Genomic DNA, 22486 nt, shown 5'->3' on the forward strand with positions numbered 1-22486 from the left:
CAAAAGCTGTGCTTCAGGAAGCCAGGAGATGCTCCGGCGGCGCTTTGCTCTCCACAGCCCTCGCTTCGGTTTACCTCCGGCTGCAGCCCCTCTGCTTGTGCAGCCTCGTGTCCCCGATGTGCACTGGGTTGCTCAGATATTAACGCACGGAGGCCCCCATGATATCTTCCTGGGGAGAGGCAAAATATCATGGGAACAGTGCCCCGCGATAAAACAGGAGGAAGTAAGGAAAGGTGAAATGACTTGCCTGAGGTCGCAGGGATAGGATTTGAACCCTGGCCTGGATTGGCCACTGTTGGAAACAGGATGCTGGGCTTGATGGACCCATGGTCTGACCCAGCATGGCATTTTCTTATGTTCTTATGTTTGCTTCTCACCGCTAAGCGCCGGGCCACTCCTGCACTCCTGGCCTGGAATTCCGTTTGTATTTATTACTATTTGATTTTATATTCCTTCCAAAGCAGAATATGTTCAGGTCCTGTGCGTATTTCCCCTCCCCAGAGGCGTGGAATGCATGATAACGTCGGGATGTAATACAGGTGGCACTCAGGGGGCAATTCTTAAAGCAGCGTGTGCTCTGCGCCCTAGGGAAAAAGTACCCATAGGCGCCACATGCGTTGATAAGCGGAAACGCGTGCTAATCTGCTCTAATTACAATTAACAAGCAGTGGGGCCGATACGATAACTTTTGCAGAAAGGGGGCGCCATGCAATATGCAAATTAGGGGGTCACGCTAGCAAGGAGGTGCTTGGCGCCTCCTTGCTAACGCGACCCGGCGGCGGCTGCCGGTGATGAAGCGAGCACAGACGGCTGAGGTGATCTGCAACTACGTTGTGTGTGCCTGCCAGATGAGTGTCCCGGAGAAACATGGTTCGTGTTAGGGCCCAGCCCCAGATCTGCGCGGCTTCCTGGCAGAAGAGATAAGAGCCCGTTCAGGTACCGCATGGCAACTGCGTTTATCGGCATCCGTTTTCATGACTGGCAGACGGCCGGGTTATGAAGACCGACGCCGAGTTTACCGGCGTCGGTCTTCATAACCCGGCGGTCTGGCGAGGTGTTATTGGTTTTGCTTTTTTATTGAAGAAGTACAGAAAAGCAGTTTTTTCTGCACTTCTTCTACATGCGCTCAGCTATTCACGCCTGCTCCAGGCTGGCGTTAATAGCTGAGCGATAAATGTGCATCTCAGATGCACATTTATTTTTTTGCATTTGGAGTGAATGAGTAATAGCCTCATTCACATGCATTTTCATGTGATGAGCGCTAACTCATTCACTCCAGGTCGGATGCGCATTAAATAGACTCTAATCCCCCTATTGCATTAGGGGGTGGATTAGCGCCTATTTAACCCGCATCCGACAGCGGGTTAAACAGTGCGCCCGCATGAGCGCACTGTATTGCACCGGCCCCAGTGTGCCATGCAAATGCATGTAAATCAGCTTTGTGCAAAGGTTTTCCTGCCCCTTCCTTGGGCTGCGGTTGGTTCACAAATTGATAAAGGAGACCTGCCCCTTTCCTGCGAAGCAATTGTTTCACATAGAGTTAAAGGAGACCTGCCCCATTCTTCGGCTGGAATTGGTTCACATAGAGTTAAAGGAGACCTGCCCCATTCTTCGGTTGGAATTGGTTCACATAGAGTTAAAGGAGACCTGCCCCATTCTTCGGTTGGAATTGGTTCACATAGAGTTAAAGGAGACCTGCCCCATTCTTCGGTTGGAATTGGTTCACATAGAGTTAAAGGAGACCTGCCCTTTCCTTGGGCTGCAGTTGGTTCACAAATTGATAAAGGAGACCTGCTTCTTTCCTGTGAAGCAATTGTTTCACATAGAGTTAAAGGAGACCTGCCCCATTCTTCGGCTGCAATTAGTTCATGTAGAGTTAAAGGAGACCTGCCCCTTTCTTGGGCTGGAATTGTGTCACATATTGATAAAGGAGACCTGCCCCTTTCTTGGGCTGGAATTGGTTCACATAGAGTTAAAGGAGACCTGCCCTTTTCTTGAGCTGGACTTGAGTCACATAGAGTTAAAGGAGACCTGCCCCTTTCTTGGGCTGGAATTAGTTCACATAGAGTTAAAGGAGACCTGCTCCTTTTTTGGCATGGAATTGGTTCACATAGAGTTAAAGGAGACTTGCCCCTTTCTTGGGCTGGAATTGGTTCACATAGAGTTAAAGGATACCTTATCTTTCTTGGGCTGGAATTGTTTCATATAGTGATACAGGAGACCTGCCCCTATCTTTGAATGGAATTGTTTCACATAGAGTTAAAGGAGACCTGCCCCTTTCTTGGGCTGGAATTGGTTCACATATTAATAAAGGAGTCCAGCCCTTTCTTGGGCTGGAATTGGTTCACATATTGATAAAGGAGACCTGTCCCTTTCTCGGGCTTGAATTGTTTCACATAGTGATATAGGAGACCTGCCCTTTCTTGGGCTGGAATTGTTTCACATATTGATAAAGGAGACCTGCCCCTATCTTTGAATGGAATTGTTTCACATAGTGATAAAGGAGACCTGCCTGTTTCTTAGGCTTGAATTGATTCACATTGAGTTAAAGGAGACCTGCCCCTTTCTTGGGCTTGAATTGTTTCACATATTGATAAAGGAGACCTGCCCCTTTCCTGGGCTTGAATGGTTTCACATATTGTTAAAGGAGACCTGCCCCTTTCCTGGGCTTGAATGGTTTCACATATTGTTAAAGGAGACCTGCTCCTTTCCTGGGCTTGAATTGTTTTCCATATTGATAAAGGAGACCTGCCCCTTTCTTGGGCTTGAATTGTTTCACATAGTGATAAAGGAGACCTGCCTTTTGCTCAGGCTTAAATCAAACTGTTGGTGTTTGGGGAGAGCTGAATTCTGCTCAGCAGGCTTCAGGATGTCAGGTCTCTCTCTCACGCCCTTTGTGCACTCTTGGAGTTTAGCTTGTCCTTGGCCTGAAAATTCTGTCATCCCCTTCCCCATGAGGCACTGGGCACCCAGAACAGAAGGGGAGCTTTGTTCAGCTCTGGCAGGAGCGCAGGCACTGACCCTCGTTTGCAGGGAAATGAGCTTTTACTGAAAGGTGCATTCAGCAGCCTGGAGAGCAGCCCCCGTGCCAGTATCAGTTCACCTGTGGGAAAGTTACTGCCACCCTCCCCCCTCCTGATGTCGCTCCTGAGTCTGCCCCCCCCGTGCAGCCTCACAGCACGACCTCCACTTCTAGAGCGTCCATTCCCCTGCAGCGGCATTCTGCCATGTGCTTATTATTGTTTTTTTAAATGTAAAAGATTTCAGATTCCACTTTCAAGGATTAATTAATCCATCCAAAGCAGTGTACAGCCAAGCAAATGTACCTGAATAATATTAGTAAAATATATTAGTAAAATTTAGAATACTTTACAAAATCCTCACAATTATTCATTCCTTAATTCATAATCCAGAATCTATATGGCTTTGCACTACTCTCAGGATATATAAACCAGTAAGACATTTCAGATCACTTACAAAAATGTGTTAGATTTACCCTCTGCTCGAATTGCTAGGCTAGAGTTAACTCGGAAACGAGCCTTTTCTGTGGCAGCTCCATTCCTCTGGAACTCTCTACCTGAATATATCCGTCTCATGTCACATACACGAGACTTTAAGAAAGCATTAAAAATCACTTATTTCAAAAAGCATTTCAACACTTGACAAAAGATTACGCTCAGTATTGTCTTAACACATAGGGCCTCATTTTCTAAAGTATCGCAGGCCTGCGATACTTTAGGTAATGAGGGGCGGGGGCCGAAACAGGGGGGGGCAGGCCTGCGCTAGCCGGCAGCGATCGCACCCAATAGCGCCACCATAGAAGGTGTAGCTATTGGGCGCGAACTCGGACGCGAAAAGGCCCTTACCTTTTCGTCGTCCACGGCGTCTTCGCAGAGTCGGCCCAGGTGACGCCCCGAGTCCGCCCCCATCTTGGTATCGCATGCGATAAGGGACTTTTTGCGTGCGAAACGTCCCTTATCGCGTGCGATCCATCTGGTAAATGACCCCCCATAATCTCCGTTATGAATGACAGTTGTTCCTATCCTTTATTCCCTTTTTATGTTCCCTTCCTTCCCCCCTCCCTTCCTTCCCTGTCTAGTTTTAAAATACATATTTTTAATGAACTTGCAGTCGAAATATGGCACTTATGTCAAGTTTTTGTTTGTAGACAATACTTATTGTCTTTTTGTGGTTAATTATATTATTATTTTAATTGCTTATATTATTTATTTTACAAATTGTGTTGTTTTTGTTGTGAACCATTTTGATCCAATATTATTTTTGTAGAGACGGTATACAAACAATTTTTAAATAAATAAAATAAAAATACACAATATGCAGACAGTTATAAATGCATCATATGGTTACCCCCATGTTTCTGTTAAGGGCAGTAATTGCCACTCCATGCAGGTTACCCCCATGCCTTCTGTTAAGGGCAGTAACTGCCGCTCCATGCAGGTTACCCCCATATTTCTGATAAGGGTAGTAATTGCCACTCCATGCAGGTTACCCCCATATTTCTGTTAAGGGCAGTAACTGCTGCTCCGTGCAGGTTACCCCCATGCCTTCTGTTAAGGGTAATAACTGCCGTTCTGTGCAGGTTACCGCCAAACGCCCTTGTTATTTTCTAACTGTATTTATTACTTCCAGGCAGCATAATTCATAGCTGAGTTAGGGACCTTAAGTGGATTTTTCCCGACTATTTTCGGAAAAACCACAGCAGACAGTATCAAAGCTTTGCTGAAATCCATGTAACCCACATCACGCCCTTGATCTCATTTTCTAGTGACCTAATCCAAGAAATTGGTCAGATTCATCTGACAAAATCTCCCTCTAGATACACCAAGCTGCCCGGGAGCCTGCAACCTCTGGATTCCAGATGCGTCACTCTCCTTTCCTTCAGCAGAGTCTCCATTCATTATCCCACCTCTGAGGTCGGTACTCCAGCCTGGGATTTTCAGCCACTTATACAGAAAGGGATAACAGCCAGCATTCTCCAGACCAATGGGACCTCTCCCATCTCCACAGGTCTGTTAATCGATCCTTCAGCAGACCCAGCGGAACCTCTTTCAGCTCCCTTTGCATCCCCAGATGCCTCCCATTCAGCCCTATGACTTTCTCCTCTCTCTTGCTAGTTCCTCACTATCCCACCACCCTACATACGCTGGAGCAGTAATGAAAGTCTGCAGCGTACGAGGCAGTTCTCTCTATGGATTTCACGCGTGTGAGACAGAAGCAGCGCACGAGGCAGGTCTCTCTATGGATTTCACGCGTGTGAGACAGAAGCAGCGCACGAGGCAGGTCTCTCTATGGATTTCACGCGTGTGAGACAGAAGCAGCGCACGAGGCAGGTCTCTCTATGGATTTCACGCGTGTGAGACAGAAGCAGCGCACGACGCAGGTCTCTCTATGGATTTCACGCGTGTGAGACAGAAGCAGCGCACGAGGCAGGTCTCTCTATGGATTTCACGCGTGTGAGACAGAAGCAGCGCACGAGGCAGGTCTCTCTATGGATTGCGCGCGTGGGAGACAGAAGCAGCGCACGAGGCAGGTCTCTCTATGGATTGCGCGCGTGGGAGACAGAAGCAGCGCACGAGGCAGGTCTCTCTATGGATTGCGCACGTGGGAGACAGAAGCAGCGCACGAGGCAGGTCTCCCTATGGATTGCGCACGTGTGAGACAGAAGCAGCGCACGAGGCAGGTCTCTCTATGGATTGCGCACGTGGGAGACAGAAGCAGCGCACGAGGCAGGTCTCCCTATGGACTGCGCGCGTGTGGGACAGAAGCAGCGCACGAGGCAGGTCTCCCTATGGATTGCGCGCGTGGGAGACAGAAGCAGCGCACGAGACAGGTCTCTCTATGGATTGCGCGCGTGGGAGACAGAAGCAGCGCACGAGGCAGGTCTCTCTATGGATTGCGCGCGTGGGAGACAGAAGCAGCGCACGAGGCAGGTCTCCCTATGGATTGCGCGCGTGTGAGACAGAAGCAGCGCACGAGGCAGGTCTCCCTATGGATTGCGCGCGTGGGAGACAGAAGCAGCGCACGAGGCAGGTCTCTCTATGGATTGCGCACGTGGGAGACAGAAGCAGCGCACGAGGCAGGTCTCTCTATGGATTGCGCACGTGGGAGACAGAAGCAGCGCACGAGGCAGGTCTCCCTATGGATTGCGCACGTGTGAGACAGAAGCAGCGCACGAGGCAGGTCTCCCTATGGATTGCGCACGTGTGAGACAGAAGCAGCGCACGAGGCAGGTCTCTCTATGGATTGCGCACGTGGGAGACAGAAGCAGCGCACGAGGCAGGTCACCCGTATGGATTGCGCACGTGGGAGACAGAAGCAGCGCACGAGGCAGGTCTCCCTATGGATTGCGCACGTGGGAGACAGAAGCAGCGCACGAGGCAGGTCTCCCTATGGATTGCGCACGTGGGAGACAGAAGCAGCGCACGAGGCAGGTCTCCCTATGGATTGCGCACGTGGGAGACAGAAGCAGCGCACGAGGCAGGTCTCCCTATGGATTGCGCACGTGGGAGACAGAAGCAGCGCACGAGGCAGGTCTCTCTATGGATTGCGCACGTGGGAGACAGAAGCAGCGCACGAGGCAGGTCTCTCTATGGATTGCGCACGTGTGAGACAGAAGCAGCGCACGAGGCAGGTCTCTCTATGGATTGCGCACGTGGGAGACAGAAGCAGCGCACGAGGCAGGTCTCTCTATGGATTGCGCACGTGGGAGACAGAAGCAGCGCACGAGGCAGGTCTCTCTATGGATTGCGCACGTGGGAGACAGAAGCAGCGCACGAGGCAGGTCTCTCTATGGATTGCGCACGTGGGAGACAGAAGCAGCGCACGAGGCAGGTCTCTCTATGGATTGCGCACGTGGGAGACAGAAGCAGCGCACGAGGCAGGTCTCCCTATGGATTGCGCACGTGTGAGACAGAAGCAGCGCACGAGGCAGGTCTCTCTATGGATTGCGCACGTGGGAGACAGAAGCAGCGCACGAGGCAGGTCACCCTATGGATTGCGCACGTGGGAGACAGAAGCAGCGCACGAGGCAGGTCTCTCTATGGATTGCGCACGTGGGAGACAGAAGCAGCGCACGAGGCAGGTCTCTCTATGGATTGCGCACGTGGGAGACAGAAGCAGCGCACGAGGCAGGTCTCCCTATGGATTGCGCACGTGGGAGACAGAAGCAGCGCACGAGGCAGGTCTCCCTATGGATTGCGCACGTGGGAGACAGAAGCAGCGCACGAGGCAGGTCTCTCTATGGATTGCGCACGTGTGAGACAGAAGCAGCATGCTGGGCAGGTCTCTCTATGGATTGCACACGTCTGAGACTGCACAAGATTTTTGTGTACCAAATTTGTAATGCGCCAAAATGCACTTCCCCTCCAGCCTGTGTCCGCAGTTTCTTTTCCCTCCCTCTGCTCCTCTTTTCACTATTTTTGTATCTTTTTACTCATTCTTTCCTTTTCGCCTGTGTCCCAAGGGTTTTCTCTGATTCTGTGTCTGGAAAATATGCTTCCTACATGGGACCCTTTGTCCTTCTTTTGGTATTTCCTGGTCTCCTCCCCCAAACTAAACCCTCTTCCCCATTTTCCTTTCCACGTTCTCTCCTCATTCACTCTCCCCCATCTCATGATTACCCTCACTGCCCAGTCTTCTCCTCCTCCCACCACCGGCCCTTCTGATTTTTCTCCATGGAATAATTACCGCAGAGATTTGCGCCTGCCGACTCTGCCACGAGCGTAGTTGAGGACGTCCTCGGCAGTCTTTGAGTACAAGTACCCACGTTGTGGTGAATCACGTGCGCTTTTACCTGAACACCCAGGGCCAGGTTCTGTGGGTAAAACACAGTTTTTTTCAGGATTCTCGCTCCATTATTAGTAAGGATTGTTATAATACGCAGTAATCCTATCTAGGAATATGCAGCACTGACAGCACCCCTTAACTCTGTAAGATGTACACAGACGTAGCATGTCAATGCAGAACTACACTCACTGACTGGAATTCCCTGCCACAGAGAGCTTACAGTCCAAGCAGGAGCAATGAGTGACGTACCAGGAGTCAGCAGACAGGGAAGGGGTTTGCTGGAGGTTGGCAATGATGAACCTCAGCCAGTGAGCCAAAGACTGGGGAGCCTGAGAGATCCAGGAGAGGGGGAGAAGCTGGACTCCAGTGTAATGGGGGAGGGGGGAAGATGTCCCAAGAGACAGGAAGAGTAAGGATAAACCTTAGCTGCCTGAACAGAAGAAATGGGGGACACAGAAAAGAAGGAGGAGGCCCGCGCAGAAGCCAAGGTGAGAGCGAGGGCGGGTCAGGGTGCGGTTTCCCTTCTAATGCAGCGCTCTGTGGCTGTTGCAGGCCAGACGCTGGCGGATACGCCTGCAGCCCTGGGCGAGCCCTGCTCCTTCCCTGGATGAAGAGGCCTCCAGATTCCTGCAGTACATCACCACCGCACAGGTAGGTGCAGCTCTCCACGGCTTCCTGCAAATCCAAGTCTGAAGCACACGTGGCTCCATTCGGATCTCCGTCTCCACTTGCTTTGGATCTATTTGTCCTTGTTGGGATGTAAAGATTCCAAATCTTATTTATTTATTTATTTATTTATTTATTTATTTATTTATTTGAAACTTTTTAAATACTGGTATTAGTATGCATACATCATACCGGTTCACATTGTAACTAAAGGCAGAAATTACAATCAACAGGGAGGGGAAAACAAGGAGGATTATACAAAGAGCAGGGGGCATAGAAATTAGAGCATTAAAACTGTAATGGGCTATTTACAGGACTATATACAAATTTAAGCAGGTTACTTACAGGAAAAGTGTAAAGGAGGGTTCAATAAGGCAGGGGCTGGTAGGGGAGGGGGAGGAGGGGGTGGAGAAATTAGGGTAGAGGGGGGAGGAGGTGAAGATTAGTCAGGGTAGGCTTGTCGGAAGAGCCATGTTTTAAGTTTTTTTCTGAACTTGAAGTAACATGGCTCCAGCCTGAGTGTGGGACGCACCTCGGGGGTTCATAGTGCCAGTCAGCTTTTCAGGCTATCCACAATGAAAATGCATGAATTAAATTTGCACATGCTAACGTGCACAAGATTGTCACATGCATCTTCACTGTGGATAGCTTGAAACCCTAATGGACTTGGGGAGTCGCTGGGACAGGTTTGGGTAGCCCTGCTCTAGGAGTTAGCCCCCCAGCGTGGATCCCGTAGTCCCGCAGGGCTGTATGGAAGCGGCAGGGCCCCAGCCTTTCTCTTCCTGACCTCACTTTCTGATTCCCACAGATCCTGTGCAGAAAGATGAAGGCGAACGGCCTGACGGGTCACTCCGAAAGCACAAAGAAACCCTGGACCCTCTGCCTGGACAACAGGTTCAGCCTCGCTCGTCACATCCGGGCACAGCAGTGTCGCCTCTATTCACTGGGGTAAAGCAGCTCAGCACTGCCCCATGGCCAGGGCTGGGCGCTGGTCAGTCTTTGAAACCAGGAGGCCTTTTCCCGTGGGAATGCAAGCTGTTGTCCTTCGGTGCAGTGATTTTGAGTCTTAATTCCAGCTGGTCTCCATGCCTTCCAGCTCTGGGAGCTGCTGGATTTCCTCTTGCTCATCTCTGGCTCTGATTCCCTGTTTAGTTGTTAATGAGGCCACTCTCTTTGCATGCCCCTGTACTTCAAAGAGTTATTAAGGCTAACTGGACTGCAGAGTGTGGGCTGATCGGTGCTTCTAGCCATCTGCCAAATCCCACAGGATGCTGATAGGGTGGAAATATTACGTGGTCTGTTCCCCCGACTGCTGCCAATCACCCCTACCATCGAGGTAACATAGCACCACCACCACAGGGAGCAAGCCAAAGAGAGTGATGCTACCGGATTCCTGTAGACTTAGGGGATGGTAATCTTACCTGGATTCCCATAGCATTAGGGTAAGAAGGAACATATTGGGAATTATTTCAGTCTTTCAAATGCATTTATTTGATTTATATGCCGCTTTTCAGCACTTCACTGCTAATGCCTTTCTTAATACCTGCATTCCTTCTGGAATTCATGGTTAAATTCACACGCAACATATCTAGATGCGCTTGCAAATTCTTTTTTAATCATGTCAGTGGCACCCAAAACAATTGGGACTTTCTGTATCTTTCTGTCGCATTTTCTTGGTCTCTGCATCTTCTGATACTTGAGGATCTCTCTCTCTCTTTCCGTACAATCCACAGAATCGTTGCTTGGTACTGACACTTGTTAAAAGCCATGCTGTTCTTGTGCTTTTCTCTGTTACCATTATTTCCGGTTTTGCTTTTCATCTGTTGGAATCATTCCTGAATGTTTGACCGTTCCAGTTCTGCTGCCTGCTTTTCTGGCCAATCCGCTCATCTGTAAAGCTTAGTAACTCTGTGGAACATACAGGCTGGCGGATTCAGGTTTTTGTGGTTATATCCTGGTCAGTTTGATTTTTTTATTTTGGAGCTGAGCAACAGGACGTATTAAGGCAGTCAACATGCAACAGCTCCCAGTTTGGAGGGGGGGGGGGGAAGTAGTTCTCTGTTGAGGTCAGCACAAACTTGAAACGTTTATTCTGTCTTTGCTATGCGTTTCCTATGTGCAACTTAAACAGATAGCTTAACTCGCTCTTTACTCACAGACAGAAGAGGCCGCTTTTTCAGCTACAAACTTTATCAACAGGTAAAAAAATTAAACAAAGTCCTACTATACATAAACCGAAGAGAACAGCAACCAAGCACAGTCTGGGCCACAGAAATAAAGACAGGTAAAATAAGGATAATTCTACAGGGCTGGGCCAGATTAGCTGCTGAATCACACAGGACAGATAGGATAGAACTGACAGAAAAACACCTAAGATCCCCTGCTTCCAAGTCAGAAGTTAACCCCTTGGAGATAGCTGCTCTTAATATAGCAGAAGCAGTGAATGTGCAGGCTGTTCACCAGTTAGCAGTGTACATGAAACAAGGACATTATACAGAATAAAGTATGAACAGTATTAGTAACAGAAACAGGCTGCTGTGGACTTAGGACAACAGTGAGCAGAGAAACAGGACAACATTCAGTGCTTCTTCAGAACCAACAGCTGTATTGCTCTTTATCTGGAGCACAATGTAACCCAGAGTGCTGACAATCACAGCTCCTGTTCACTTCTGCAAGCAGGCCTCCCCTTTCTTTCTTTTTTTTTAATTTTCTTTTTATAATTTTCAAAAATAATCACAAGAATCCTCTTGTACAGCAATATGGATAATATCATGTACAGATATATATCTTTAAGTCAAAATACTATCATTTTCAAGGAAAAAATTCAAACATGAGTTCTCCGAAACTAAGGAAACAGGAGAGAGAAAAGTGTAATAAAGCAGTTACACAGCATAGGGAAAACAAAAAAAAAAAGAAATTATCCCATGAATACCCCGCCACATTATTCTAGCACCTACTCCATATATATGGGATTTCTTCAGGAATGTGCATCCAGAAATGCTCGTAATTGTGTAGGTTCAAAAAAAGACATATTTCAAGTCGGAATAATGTATTAAACATTTACATGGATATCTCAACATAAATTTAGCTCCACATGATAAAGCTTCAGCTCTCATTTCAAGAAACGTTTTCCTCCGTAACTGAGTGACCCTTGCTAAATTGGGATAGATCCATATTTTTTGGCCATAGAACAATAAATAACATTTTCGTAGGAAAAACTTTAATACAGCATTTTTTTCAGAAATAAAGTAAATGACACCAATAAAGTAGCATGATCAGTTACCATCGTATCTAAAGACATCTCTAAGATATCAGATAGATTTATAGATTGCTCAGGTAATTGTTGATCAACAGAAGAATCTCTGTTCTGTTGATCTTTAGGCAAATAAGACATTTTTGAAATGGAAGGTACATTATCTGGTGGAAATCCCAATATCTTAGTTAGATAAGATTTAAACAAGTTAATAGGAGGAATCAATTTAACACTTGGAAAGTTGAGTATACGATGATTCAAGGTTTTCAAAGCATTTTCGATATTCTCAATCTTCTTTATATGGATTATTTCAGATTGTACTAAACCATGCTGTAGACTCTCCACAGATGATATCGGAGTGTCTATTTGTCCCACCTTTCTTTCAAGAGTATTAACAGTTTCATCTATAGTTGATATCCGTTGTTTAATATCCAAAGTAATGTTTATTAATGTCAAAATAGCTGATTCTAGAGAGACCTGTTGCAGCGGCTGCTCCTTCCAACGGCATTGTTGGCGGGGCTGCAAAAAAGCTGTCAATCCGTAACGGATGGTCCTCAGATATGGGAGAGGAAACTATATTCTCCCTAATCTTGGCTTTCCTTTTAGTGTGAGGCTTTTTTTTTTCAAGGAAATATTAGACAAAGGTATAAAGAAATGGAGAGAGAGCTCTTCAGCGTGCTTCATGGTTGGCGGACATCTTGTCTCCCTGGCCTCCCCATTCTGTTGAGGACATTTTCGGTTCAGAAAGGAAGGGAGAGGTTGTCTCTCCTCTCAGCTGGAGCTCAGACTGAGAATGCTGCTCCCTCTGGCCTCAGAGTAATAAGGTACACTCAGTTCTGTGCACATTAACGCACATACAGGCCAATACAGAACGGTGTGCTCGGCCGAACGCACTGTTAGCCCCCGTTTGGATGCGCATTTTTTACGCACTATTATTACCCCTTATACAGTAAAGGATTGTAGCAGTATTAAGTCGGAGGCCTCAAAAATAAAAAAAATAAAAATCTTTAAAAAAAAATAAAAAATCTGCCCACGGCCTGCCGGTTGGAAAACAGACGCTTAATTTTGCTAGCGTCCGTTTTCCGAACCCATGGCTGTCAACAGCTTCGACAACCAATGCCAGTAAAATTAAGTGTCGGCTGTCAGACCCGCTGACAGTTGCTGCTTCCGCCAATATGAAGGCGCTAGGGACGCGCTAGTGTCCCTAGCGCCTCCTTATTAGCACAGGCCCTAATTTAAATAGTGAATCGCGCGCCCAGGAGAGGTGCCTGGGCACACGTTGGGAGAGTGGGCACTCGCCTCGGAGCGCCGGCTCTCCCGCGCACTTTACTGTATGGGCCTGAAAAATGTTCCTGCAAATTAGTGGCTTCTCCATGCAAATCCCATGATAATCAAGGCATTAGCTATTGCTCCCTAGTTCACGGAGGTTTTCTTAACACTGGAAATTAAACTCCAGCTCAGAGTAAAGTTTCTGGGGCTAAGCATAGTCTATGAAGCTGAACCTGGAGTTCCTGGTGCAAGGGTCTGGTATTTGGGAATTTTGTGCACAAATCATGTTTTATGTGCGGCAAACATACGTAATCTTTCTGCACACGTTTTTGGGTTAGTGCTCTTTTTTTTAATTAGCTTACTGTATCAAGAGTTAGCTCTTTTTTTATAGCACGTGATCCTCTCCTTGTGTGCACAGTTTCTTCTTGCTCAGAGCCAAGTCAGAGGTCACTGAACCTTTGCCCCAACTCTGGCTCCTGCCCGATTGCAGACGGGCTCCTGATCGGGCAGTGTCCCCGCCTGTCATGGCGCTCCTGTTGGATAGACCCGGGCAGGCAAACAGAAAGATCACAGGGAAGAGCGGAGCAGAATTAAGCCCACAGATGCAGGTTTTTTCCCAGGTCCTGAATAAAACCAGCGTTATTCAGGCTGTAGGCGTTCAGGTGAGGAGAATCAGGAAGAATGCCAGGGCTATGGAGAGACGGACTGGCAGCAATAGGTGTTTACTAGTGCCTGATCAAGAGGCGGAAGAGGAGGGGGGGGGGAGGTCAATGGATGGGGAATGTTTCCGTGTAATTCACAATTACTTCGTGGGGATCGCAATAGCGGTACTACAAGAGTAGAAGAAAGCAGTGTTTGAGTTTACTGCCTGGGTAAGGTAAGGCAGAAGGAAAACTGGAATCTCCCCTTGCTCCGGATGGGTTTCTTGTTTCCTTATGACCCTGAATGGACGCTATGAAGTAGAAATAAGTTCACCGGCCCAGCAGAATCCTCTACCCTCCGGGAAACCACTGCAACAGGTAGGGAGAGCCCTTTCACATCCACAGCCCCTGCTGCCTCCCCCTGCCCGACGTCACCTTTTCGAGATTCTGGATACAGACCCACCCTGCAGGGGATGGACCCTATCTCTCACTCCCAAAACACTGTATGCCCACGGACCCCCTCCCAATGCTGGAAACCTCCACCGAGGCAGTAAGCTGCCTGTTAAAATGTGCATTGGAAACCAGTGAACGGTTTCTTAATGCCCAGATCTTTTTTTTTTTTTTAAACTGCTGATGCAGTAAGCTAATGAAAGGCAAATGCATCAGGAGTTTAAAAAGCGCACTGCCAGTAAAATGTGCATTTGGCACAGGTCGCACAAACATTTTAACTCGGGAAGAGGGGGGAGGCAAACCTGACAGACCATAAGTGAAGGCAGCCACCGCCACTTAGGTGGATAAATATGTGGCAGCTGTGACCCTCTGCCAGGTAACCCGATAAGTCAGTACTTACCCGCGGACACTTTTAAAAAAACATTTCTACCCTTTTTTAAGGATTTTAAGTGACAGCGCAGTAGCGCTGGGAACTTAACTCCAGCTCTAACCAGGGTTCAAGTTTCCAGCGCTAAAGAAGCCGCACTGGCCAGATGCAGTCTACCTGCCTCAGGGGTAATACTTAATGCCCTCACTTGCATGGGATTTCCCTGCGAGGGAGGTAAGCATGACTCCTGTTTGGAAATGCGTTCAGCTGAATGCACCTTTCTGCATCGGCCTGATAATGAGGCCTAGTCAGCCTTACATCCCTGTATGGTATTCTTGGTGACTTCCTGTAATTAACTCACATGAGGTATATGCCCAGATGGGATCTCTTCCTTGGGCTGAATGCATTAGGATTCTTCCTAACTTAAAATGAAGGTTAGCTCTGAGCAAGTGCCATGGTTCAGAGCTAAGCCTCTTTCCCCTGGCTTCTAAGGCCACCTTGACCTTTAGGTCATGTGAGGACCTCTGGTGGAATTGGGGATGGTCCACACCTTCCTTCTTGTCCTGATGTTATCATTGTGTTTACCCTGCATGCTGGGGATCCCTTCAGCCCAGAGAACTCCTGCTCCAGGGGTAGGGGAATTAAATTTGATTTTGGGCTTCAGGGTTTGGGACTTCACTGCTGGGTTCCGGGGATCACAAATAATTGATTTCACTTTAACCTGCTGCAGCAGAAGTAGAGAACACGGCTGACGCACTGCACTCCCCTCCTCCTGTCATCAAACAGCTGCAGTCTATCTGACCCATTTTGGCCCTGTGAAGGACCAGCTTTTGGTAGGGCCATGGCCCCTGTGGCCCACTCCATTCTGACATCTATGGCCCATCGTGTTGTAGAGTGCTGGGGAATGTCCTGAACTGTGTTGTTCTTTTTTGGCTTTTTGCAGGCTTGGAGCTCATGATAACCAGTTCGAAGTCAGCATGGCTGATGGAGGATGTGATGTTCACCGCTTTGACCCTAGTATCAAACCTATCCATGTACAGAAGGGGCAGCGTCTCTGGTACCATCGCCTGTCCATTGACTGGAGGGATCCAAACCCAGCCATCTCTGTTCAGAAACTACACAGCAGGGTCAAAAAACTGGGCACCATCCTGAGCGAGTTTGGACACTGGAAGGTGAGACTATGCCCCATCATATCCCCTCAGCCATACCACATCAGGAAGGGGGAAGACCTTCTGTAACTCCCTGATTCTAAATTCCCAGCTGCATATCAGAGGACTTTGTACTTCAGTGACTGCACACCTGCAGGTTTCCTTTATTCCTACCCATACACAGGTCTCCTTTATATTTGCACATCGACCATCCATTATAAATCTCTCTCCCTGTCAGTGTCTTGTGTTGCTTGGGCTGCAGACTGCGGAGATGGGTCACCTCTCTCATCTCATAGAACCAAAACATGATGGTAGATAAGCACCTGAACGAACATCTATTCCTGCTGCAAGGTCATAGACCTCAACTTGATCTCTGGCTGGCTTTCCTCTCGCTTCTTCATAACCTGGGATCCTCCATGCTTTTGTCACATCCTTCCTTGAGTTTTATCACTAGTTTTGTCTCCACCACTTCTCTCGGAAGGCCATGAAATATATCTACCATAATCTGTGTGCAGAAATATTTCCTGATGTTATCGTCCAGTGTCTAGAGTTTCATACCCTGGCCTCTTGTTCTACAGCATTCTTTCCTCGTAAAAAGGTTTGCATCTTGTACCTGATTTTATTATACCCTTGAGTTATTTGACTGTCTGTATCATAATTTCCCGTCTTTACTTTCCTCTAGGATATACATAGAGGGCTATGTAATAAGTTGAGGTAGACCTGCCACAGATTGGTGTGCGTGGTATTATGTGTGGTTTTTCCAAGCTAATCTTACATGTGCATGTAAGAACACAGTTAGCGTGGGAAAAAAGTGCACTCAAACCCGCTCAAAAAGCTGTTTGTTTAGCGCGAGTCCTTGCTCATGGCATGCAAAGCAGGCAATTAACTATTCATGGACAATGCGGAGAGCCACACTGGCATTAGTGCAGGTTTTTTTAGCACCTGGGTCAGGGCGGGCGTTAAACGTAAGCGTCTGTCTGGAGGTTGAAAAATTAAGCAGCAGAAGCCAGAAGAGAGGAAAGCGGGAACAGGCACATGCCAGAAATGCTGAATGATTTTGTAGCCCCTTCCAAATCTCTGCTGCATTTCCCTCACTCACTGGCATCTGCCATTATAACTCCCACATGGTCGGCGATTAATCCCTTCATGATCTGACATTGTTCCACTCACCTTCAGTCCCACTCCTGGACCACTAACTCACTACTGCCTAAAAGGCTTTCAACTGAGAATCAATCACAGGTCACCACATTAACATGGGTTTATGTGCAGTTTATTGCACAGGGCCTTCAGCGCGCATTATAGTGCGCATATCTGTGCGGATATTTCTTTTGTGCAGGTTTTCTGCGCGGATCTCATTTGCATACTGTCTCCTTATAACATCCTGCGGAGGCACCTGCTTTAGCCGCTTGCGCTAAAAAAATACACACAGACAACTAGCGCCAAGTTCACCGCTGGTCTTATTACAGCGGCCCCAGAGTTAGGTCCTTAGCTCTCATTTCATAGGACTTTTGATGTAGACCCTGCAGTATTTTTGAAACTTTTCTCTGGAGCACTTTCACACTGTCTATGTCCATTTGGACGTATGGCCTCCAGAACCGGACATTGGGGTCTCACCAATAAGCTATACAGAAACATTACTCACCTCCCTTTTTCTACTGGTTATGCTTCAGCATCCTTTTGACTCTGGCCACTGTCTGATCACGCTGTTTGTTACCCCAAAGTCACTCTCCTGGATGGTAGACATCAATCTGTCACTCCCATCACATTTTGCTCTCTCAGATTTCTGTATTCCAAATGCATGAATCTTCATTTTTGTTTGCACTGAATCTTAATGGCCAGACACTTGCACACTTCTCAAGCTGTCTTAAGTCACACTACGTTCCGATTACACTTGTCAGAGTTGTCAGCTCTATTGCAGATCTTGGTATCATCCACAAAAAGACAATTTTTTCCTCATAACCCCTCTGCAATATTGTTCACAAACAACAAAGCTGACCCCAGAACTGATCCCTAAGCCATGCCACTAATTACTTTTCTGTCCTCAGAGTGATTTCCATTCACCAGTGCCCTCTGACCTCTATCACTCAACCAGTTTCTTATCCAGTCTACCACCTTGGGGCTTACTCCCAGGCTGCTTGGTTGATTGAGGCGTCTCCTGGTGGTAAAGACCACCAGCCCTACTTAGCATTTTGTAGCTGCTTCTCTCTTCTGTGTATTTTATTTCTCACTTTCTATGGAATGCTGAAGACTTTGGTTTACTGATACCGATGATTACTAGACCAAGGCACCAGCATTGCCAGCTGGCACCATGGTTTTCCTGAGACCAGTCTTACAGATCTTAGGGAACTCAGAAGTATGAGTGTTTGCGTGTGTATAAACTCAGGTCTGGATCAGCCGCTCAGTATAAAAATGAAAGCAGCAGGCAGCCCTCTGCCAGAGAAACTGAGTGTGCTGAGCTCACAGAACGCCAGTGTTAGCCTAGGGGCTGCCAACAAGCACCATGTCATCTGCACTGGCCGACACAGTCCTGGTTTTACCCCCTTCCAGCTGTGGGCTTGCTCATTCAATTTTTATTAGAAAAACATGACTAGAGATCCATAGGAGCCATAGAATAAAACTGGTCATGATTCATTTGCTAATGGTTATGAGAGTTATATATTATTAGAATATTCTTTGCATTAGTGAATGCTCTTAAATATTATCCTGAGATGATGGTCACAAATTCCTTTTTCATGAACACAATCCTGGTAGGAGACAGAACTGGCCGAGTGGCTCTTTTGGGTTTTCCCCTGGATCAGCACTAGGAGGGGGCTGGAGAAGTTGACACAGGATGGCCTGCTAGTCTTCCTTTCCTCCGAGCTGATTAATTGGACCTGCTCATTCATTTCAGTGCAAGAAATACCAATTTGCTTCTTTTCAGGTATACAGACTGCAAAAGCAAGAATGGGTCCCGTTGCTTTCACATGCTTTAATTAACATCAACATGTCAGTGTTCTGGTCTCATGGGCTGCCTTCCCAGGCGTTAATAAGATTCTGAAATTAAGCACATGTTGAGCTGGCATCGGAGCCTTATAATTAGCCTTACGTGCAATCAGTGCATGTATCCCACTCCCAGCCAGACACCGAGAGCTGCCATCTTCTGAAAGCCATCACCCCAAACCATTACTTCAGAGAGTGAGAGCATGTTAGCGCCTGCGGTGCACACAGAATGGATGCAAACCATCAAGGGGATAAGGAGAGACTGACACAGAAAAGCCCTGCTCATGATCCTCCTATTCCTAGTCAGTGAAATGACCTGTCAGGCATTTCACTGAAAACCAAAATGCTAAGCAAAGGCAGAGTAGGCGCCTTTAGATCCTGTGGCTCTTGAGTTGCTGTATCTTGTCAGGATGAGGCTCCTGACTTCAGGTGTTGTAAGAGCTCTGGGTGACTTCAGTCCTGCTTAGTGGACTCCTGAGGTAGCTGGGCTGATGCTATGCCAAGGAATGCATTGTGCACAGAAAGGAAAGCAAATTACCACAACACTCGTAATTAAAACATTAGCGTGAGGACTCGTACTATAATTATACTGCAAGCAGGCTTTGAACCCAGGTCTCCTGATTCCCATTCTAACCATAAGAACAAAAGAAATTGCCACATGAGGCCACCCCCCCCCGGCTCCCACGATGTGGGCAGCACTCACAGCTGGACTCTGGGTGACGTTTTTCACTCTTGCTGCTCACAAACGTGGAGCTAGCAGCATGTGGATATATGAGTGGCAGTCCTGTGGCAAGCTGGGCAGGCCAGGTCTGGGAATAATGCTTGTTATCATAGCTTTAGGATAGGGTGTCCTAATCCTGTCCCACCGACTCCGCTGCCATTTTGGGTATTCAGGAGCTCCACCCTGAATAGGCATGAGACATATTTGCTTACCCTGGCGAGCCAGTGCCCTAGGAGTAGTGCAGCACTGTGATGTTTGCAGAGAAGGAAAGGATGCCAGTGATTAGCAGCAGCTTCACTTCTCCATATTTAGTTATTGGCATTGTTCAGACACCTAATTCTACTTAAAGGCTCTAGGCAGCTTATATATAACATAAGCAATAAGTCAATATATAATACATTTATAGAATAAAAACTTCAATAAATAACAGTGGTGGTGGTGGAGACCAGACACAATGGCAGATTTCAAGAAAGCATGGGACAAGCACAGAGGCTCTGAGGAAGAGGAAGGGATTGCAAAGTTGAGCAGGAGCTGTGGATGAGCAGAGTGGAAGGGCCATATAGTAACACAGTAAATGAAAGCAGATAAAGGCCAAAGTGGTCCAGCCAGTATGCCCAGCAAGTTGCTTTTAGTAGATACAGCCAGTCGGTGTAGGTTAATCTACATATGGGGAAGTGTGCATGGAGCAACAGCTGCTACTACTCTTAAGACAATAATAGCTAAAATAAATAAACTTGCTGGGCAGACTTGATGGACCTCTTGGTCTATATCTGCCGTCATTCACTATGTTACCCTCATGCCTTCCATGAAGGGTCCTAGTAACTGCTGCTCCATTCAGCAGTGATACACCTAAAGTTAACAGTTTACCCCATGTCTTCATTTCCATCCTCTAGCCTGTAGGGATCCACAGTGTTTCCGTTCTCGTCTTCACCACCTCTTCCAGGAGGGCATTCCATGCATCCACCATACTCTCTGTGAAGAAATATTTCCTGATGGCTCTGACTTGTCCGTGCTGGAGTTTCATATCATGAGCTCTAAGTTCTGCAGTTTCCTTTCCAGAGGAAAAGGTTTGATGTTTGTGTGGATTTAAAGGTCTGTATCATATAGCCTCTGCACTTCCTTTCCTCCAGACCCTTCCGTCTCATCTCGCATGGCTTTTGCTGCAGTTCCCCACACCATTTTGATCACCTTTCTTTGGACCACCTCGATCCTGTCGTTATCCTATCTGAGATAAGGTCAATATGTTCTCTGTTTCTATAATTGGCATCCCGGAGACCTGGCAGAGAATGGGACATGGTGATATGAGTGGCCAAAATACACCAAAATGATAGAGTAGATAGAAGTGGTGGTGCCATGGTGCTATATGCTAAGGATTCCATAGAGTCAAGTAGGATACAGATTCTACAGAAAAGAAGCTGCACTTTGGAATCGCTATGGCTAGACATTCCATGGGTGGCACGGAACAGTATAGCATCCACCTGGTAACAGAGGCTGGCAAAACAGATTGTGAAATGCTACCAGAATTTAGACACCCACTAATAAGAGACTTCAATCATTCCAATATTGAATGGCTGAATGTTTCATCAGGGCAGGGAAGGTTACTTTCTAGACACTATACGGGACAGTTTCATGGAGTAACTGGTCCTAGAACTGATGAGAGGGGGGAGCAACACTAGGATCTAGGTCTTCCTGGAATGTGGGACCTGCTGCAAGGAGTAACAGTGGTTGGATCACTTAGCAATAGTGATCATAATACAACCAAATTTGAGATAATTACTGGAGGGAAATTAATAAATAAAACTACTACAATAATATAAAAATAGAAATGACAGCAGAAAAGGATCAAATGGTCCAGCCAGTCTGCCCAGCAAGCTTATGATAGTATCTGCCATGCCGTACAGGTCACCCCCCCATACTTATCAGTTTCCCAGACCATAAAAGTCAGGGTCCTTGTTGGTTGCTGTTTGAGTCCAGTTCCGTGTCACTTCTTGCTGTTGAAGCAGAGAGCAATGTTGGAGTTACATCAAAAGTTTCAGGCTTATTGGTTAAAAGTAGTAACAGCCACATCAGCAAGTTACCCCCATGCACTCTTTTCCTCATTTCCATCCTCTAGCCTTTAGGGATCCAGAGTGTTTATCCCATGCCCCTTTGAATTCTTTCACCATTATTGTCTTCATCACTTCCTCCGGACGGGCATTCCAGGCATCCACTACTCTCTCTGTGAAGAAATATTTCCTGACATTGGTTCTGAGTCATCTGCACTGGAGTTTCATGATTTCTTTCCAACGGAAAAGGTTTGTTGTTGAATGTGGATCATTATAACCTTTCAGATATCTGAAGTTCTGTATCATATCCCCCCTGCACCTCCTCTTCTCCAGGGTATACATATTTAGGTCCTTCAATCTCTCCTCATGAGTCATTTGTTGGAGAAACACCCCCCCCCCCCCCCCCCCCATTTTGGTTTGCCTTGTCTGGACTGCCTCGATCCTGACTCTGTCCTTTTTGAGATATGGTCTCCAGGTGAGGCCTCACCATGGACCTGTACAAGGGGATTATCACCTCATTTTTCTTATGGGTTATTCCTCTCTCTATGCAGCCCAGCATTCTTCTGGTTTTTAGCTATCACCCTGTCATATTGCTTTGCCATCTTCAGACCACTAGACACTATCATTCCAAGGTCCCTCTCTTGCTCCGTGCATAACAGCCCTTCACCCCCATCACATGCAGCTCTTTTTTATTACCATACCCCAGATCTATTACTCTGCACGTCATGGTACTGATTCCCAGCTGCCATATATTTGACCACTGTTCAAGCTTCTTTAAATCACTTTTCATTCTCTCTCCTCCTTCTGGCATGTCCACTCTGTTGCAGATCTTAGTATCATCAGGAAATAGAAAAATATTACCTTCTATCCCTTCTGCAATGTCATTCACAAAGATATTGAACAGAACTGGTCCCAACACCGAACCTTGTGGCACTCCACTTAACACCAATCTCTGTTCAGAGAAGATTCCATTTACCATCACACACTGTCTTCTATCGGTCAACCAGTTTGTAATCCATGCCACCACCCTGGTGTTCACTCCCAAGCTTCTCATTTTATTCACAAGCCTTCTATGCAGGACCGTATCAGAAGCTTTGCTGAAATCCAAGTAGATAACATCTAGCAGTCTTCCTCGATCCAA

The 22486-nt window shown here is 47.2% G+C and overlaps 1 protein-coding gene across 6 annotated transcripts in view; it reads left to right on the top strand.

Moving 5' to 3' along the window:
* Positions 1-22486, top strand: part of METTL24 (methyltransferase like 24) — a 50028-nt gene that overhangs the window by 17188 nt on the left and 10354 nt on the right. For 2 of the 6 annotated variants that reach the window (XM_029595270.1, XM_029595272.1), the window contains exons 2-4: positions 8359-8457; positions 9281-9420; positions 15396-15624. In XM_029595270.1, coding sequence (XP_029451130.1) covers positions 8359-8457; positions 9281-9420; positions 15396-15624 — 468 coding nt within the window. Of the gene's footprint in view, positions 1-8358; positions 8458-9280; positions 9421-9445; positions 9915-15395; positions 15625-22486 lie in introns of those variants that run through there. The other 4 variants (XM_029595275.1, XM_029595273.1, XM_029595271.1 and 1 more) reach the window with 3 other exon arrangements.

Source organism: Rhinatrema bivittatum, chromosome 3, assembly GCF_901001135.1.
Source record: "Rhinatrema bivittatum chromosome 3, aRhiBiv1.1, whole genome shotgun sequence".
Lineage (NCBI taxonomy): Eukaryota > Metazoa > Chordata > Amphibia > Gymnophiona > Rhinatrematidae > Rhinatrema > Rhinatrema bivittatum.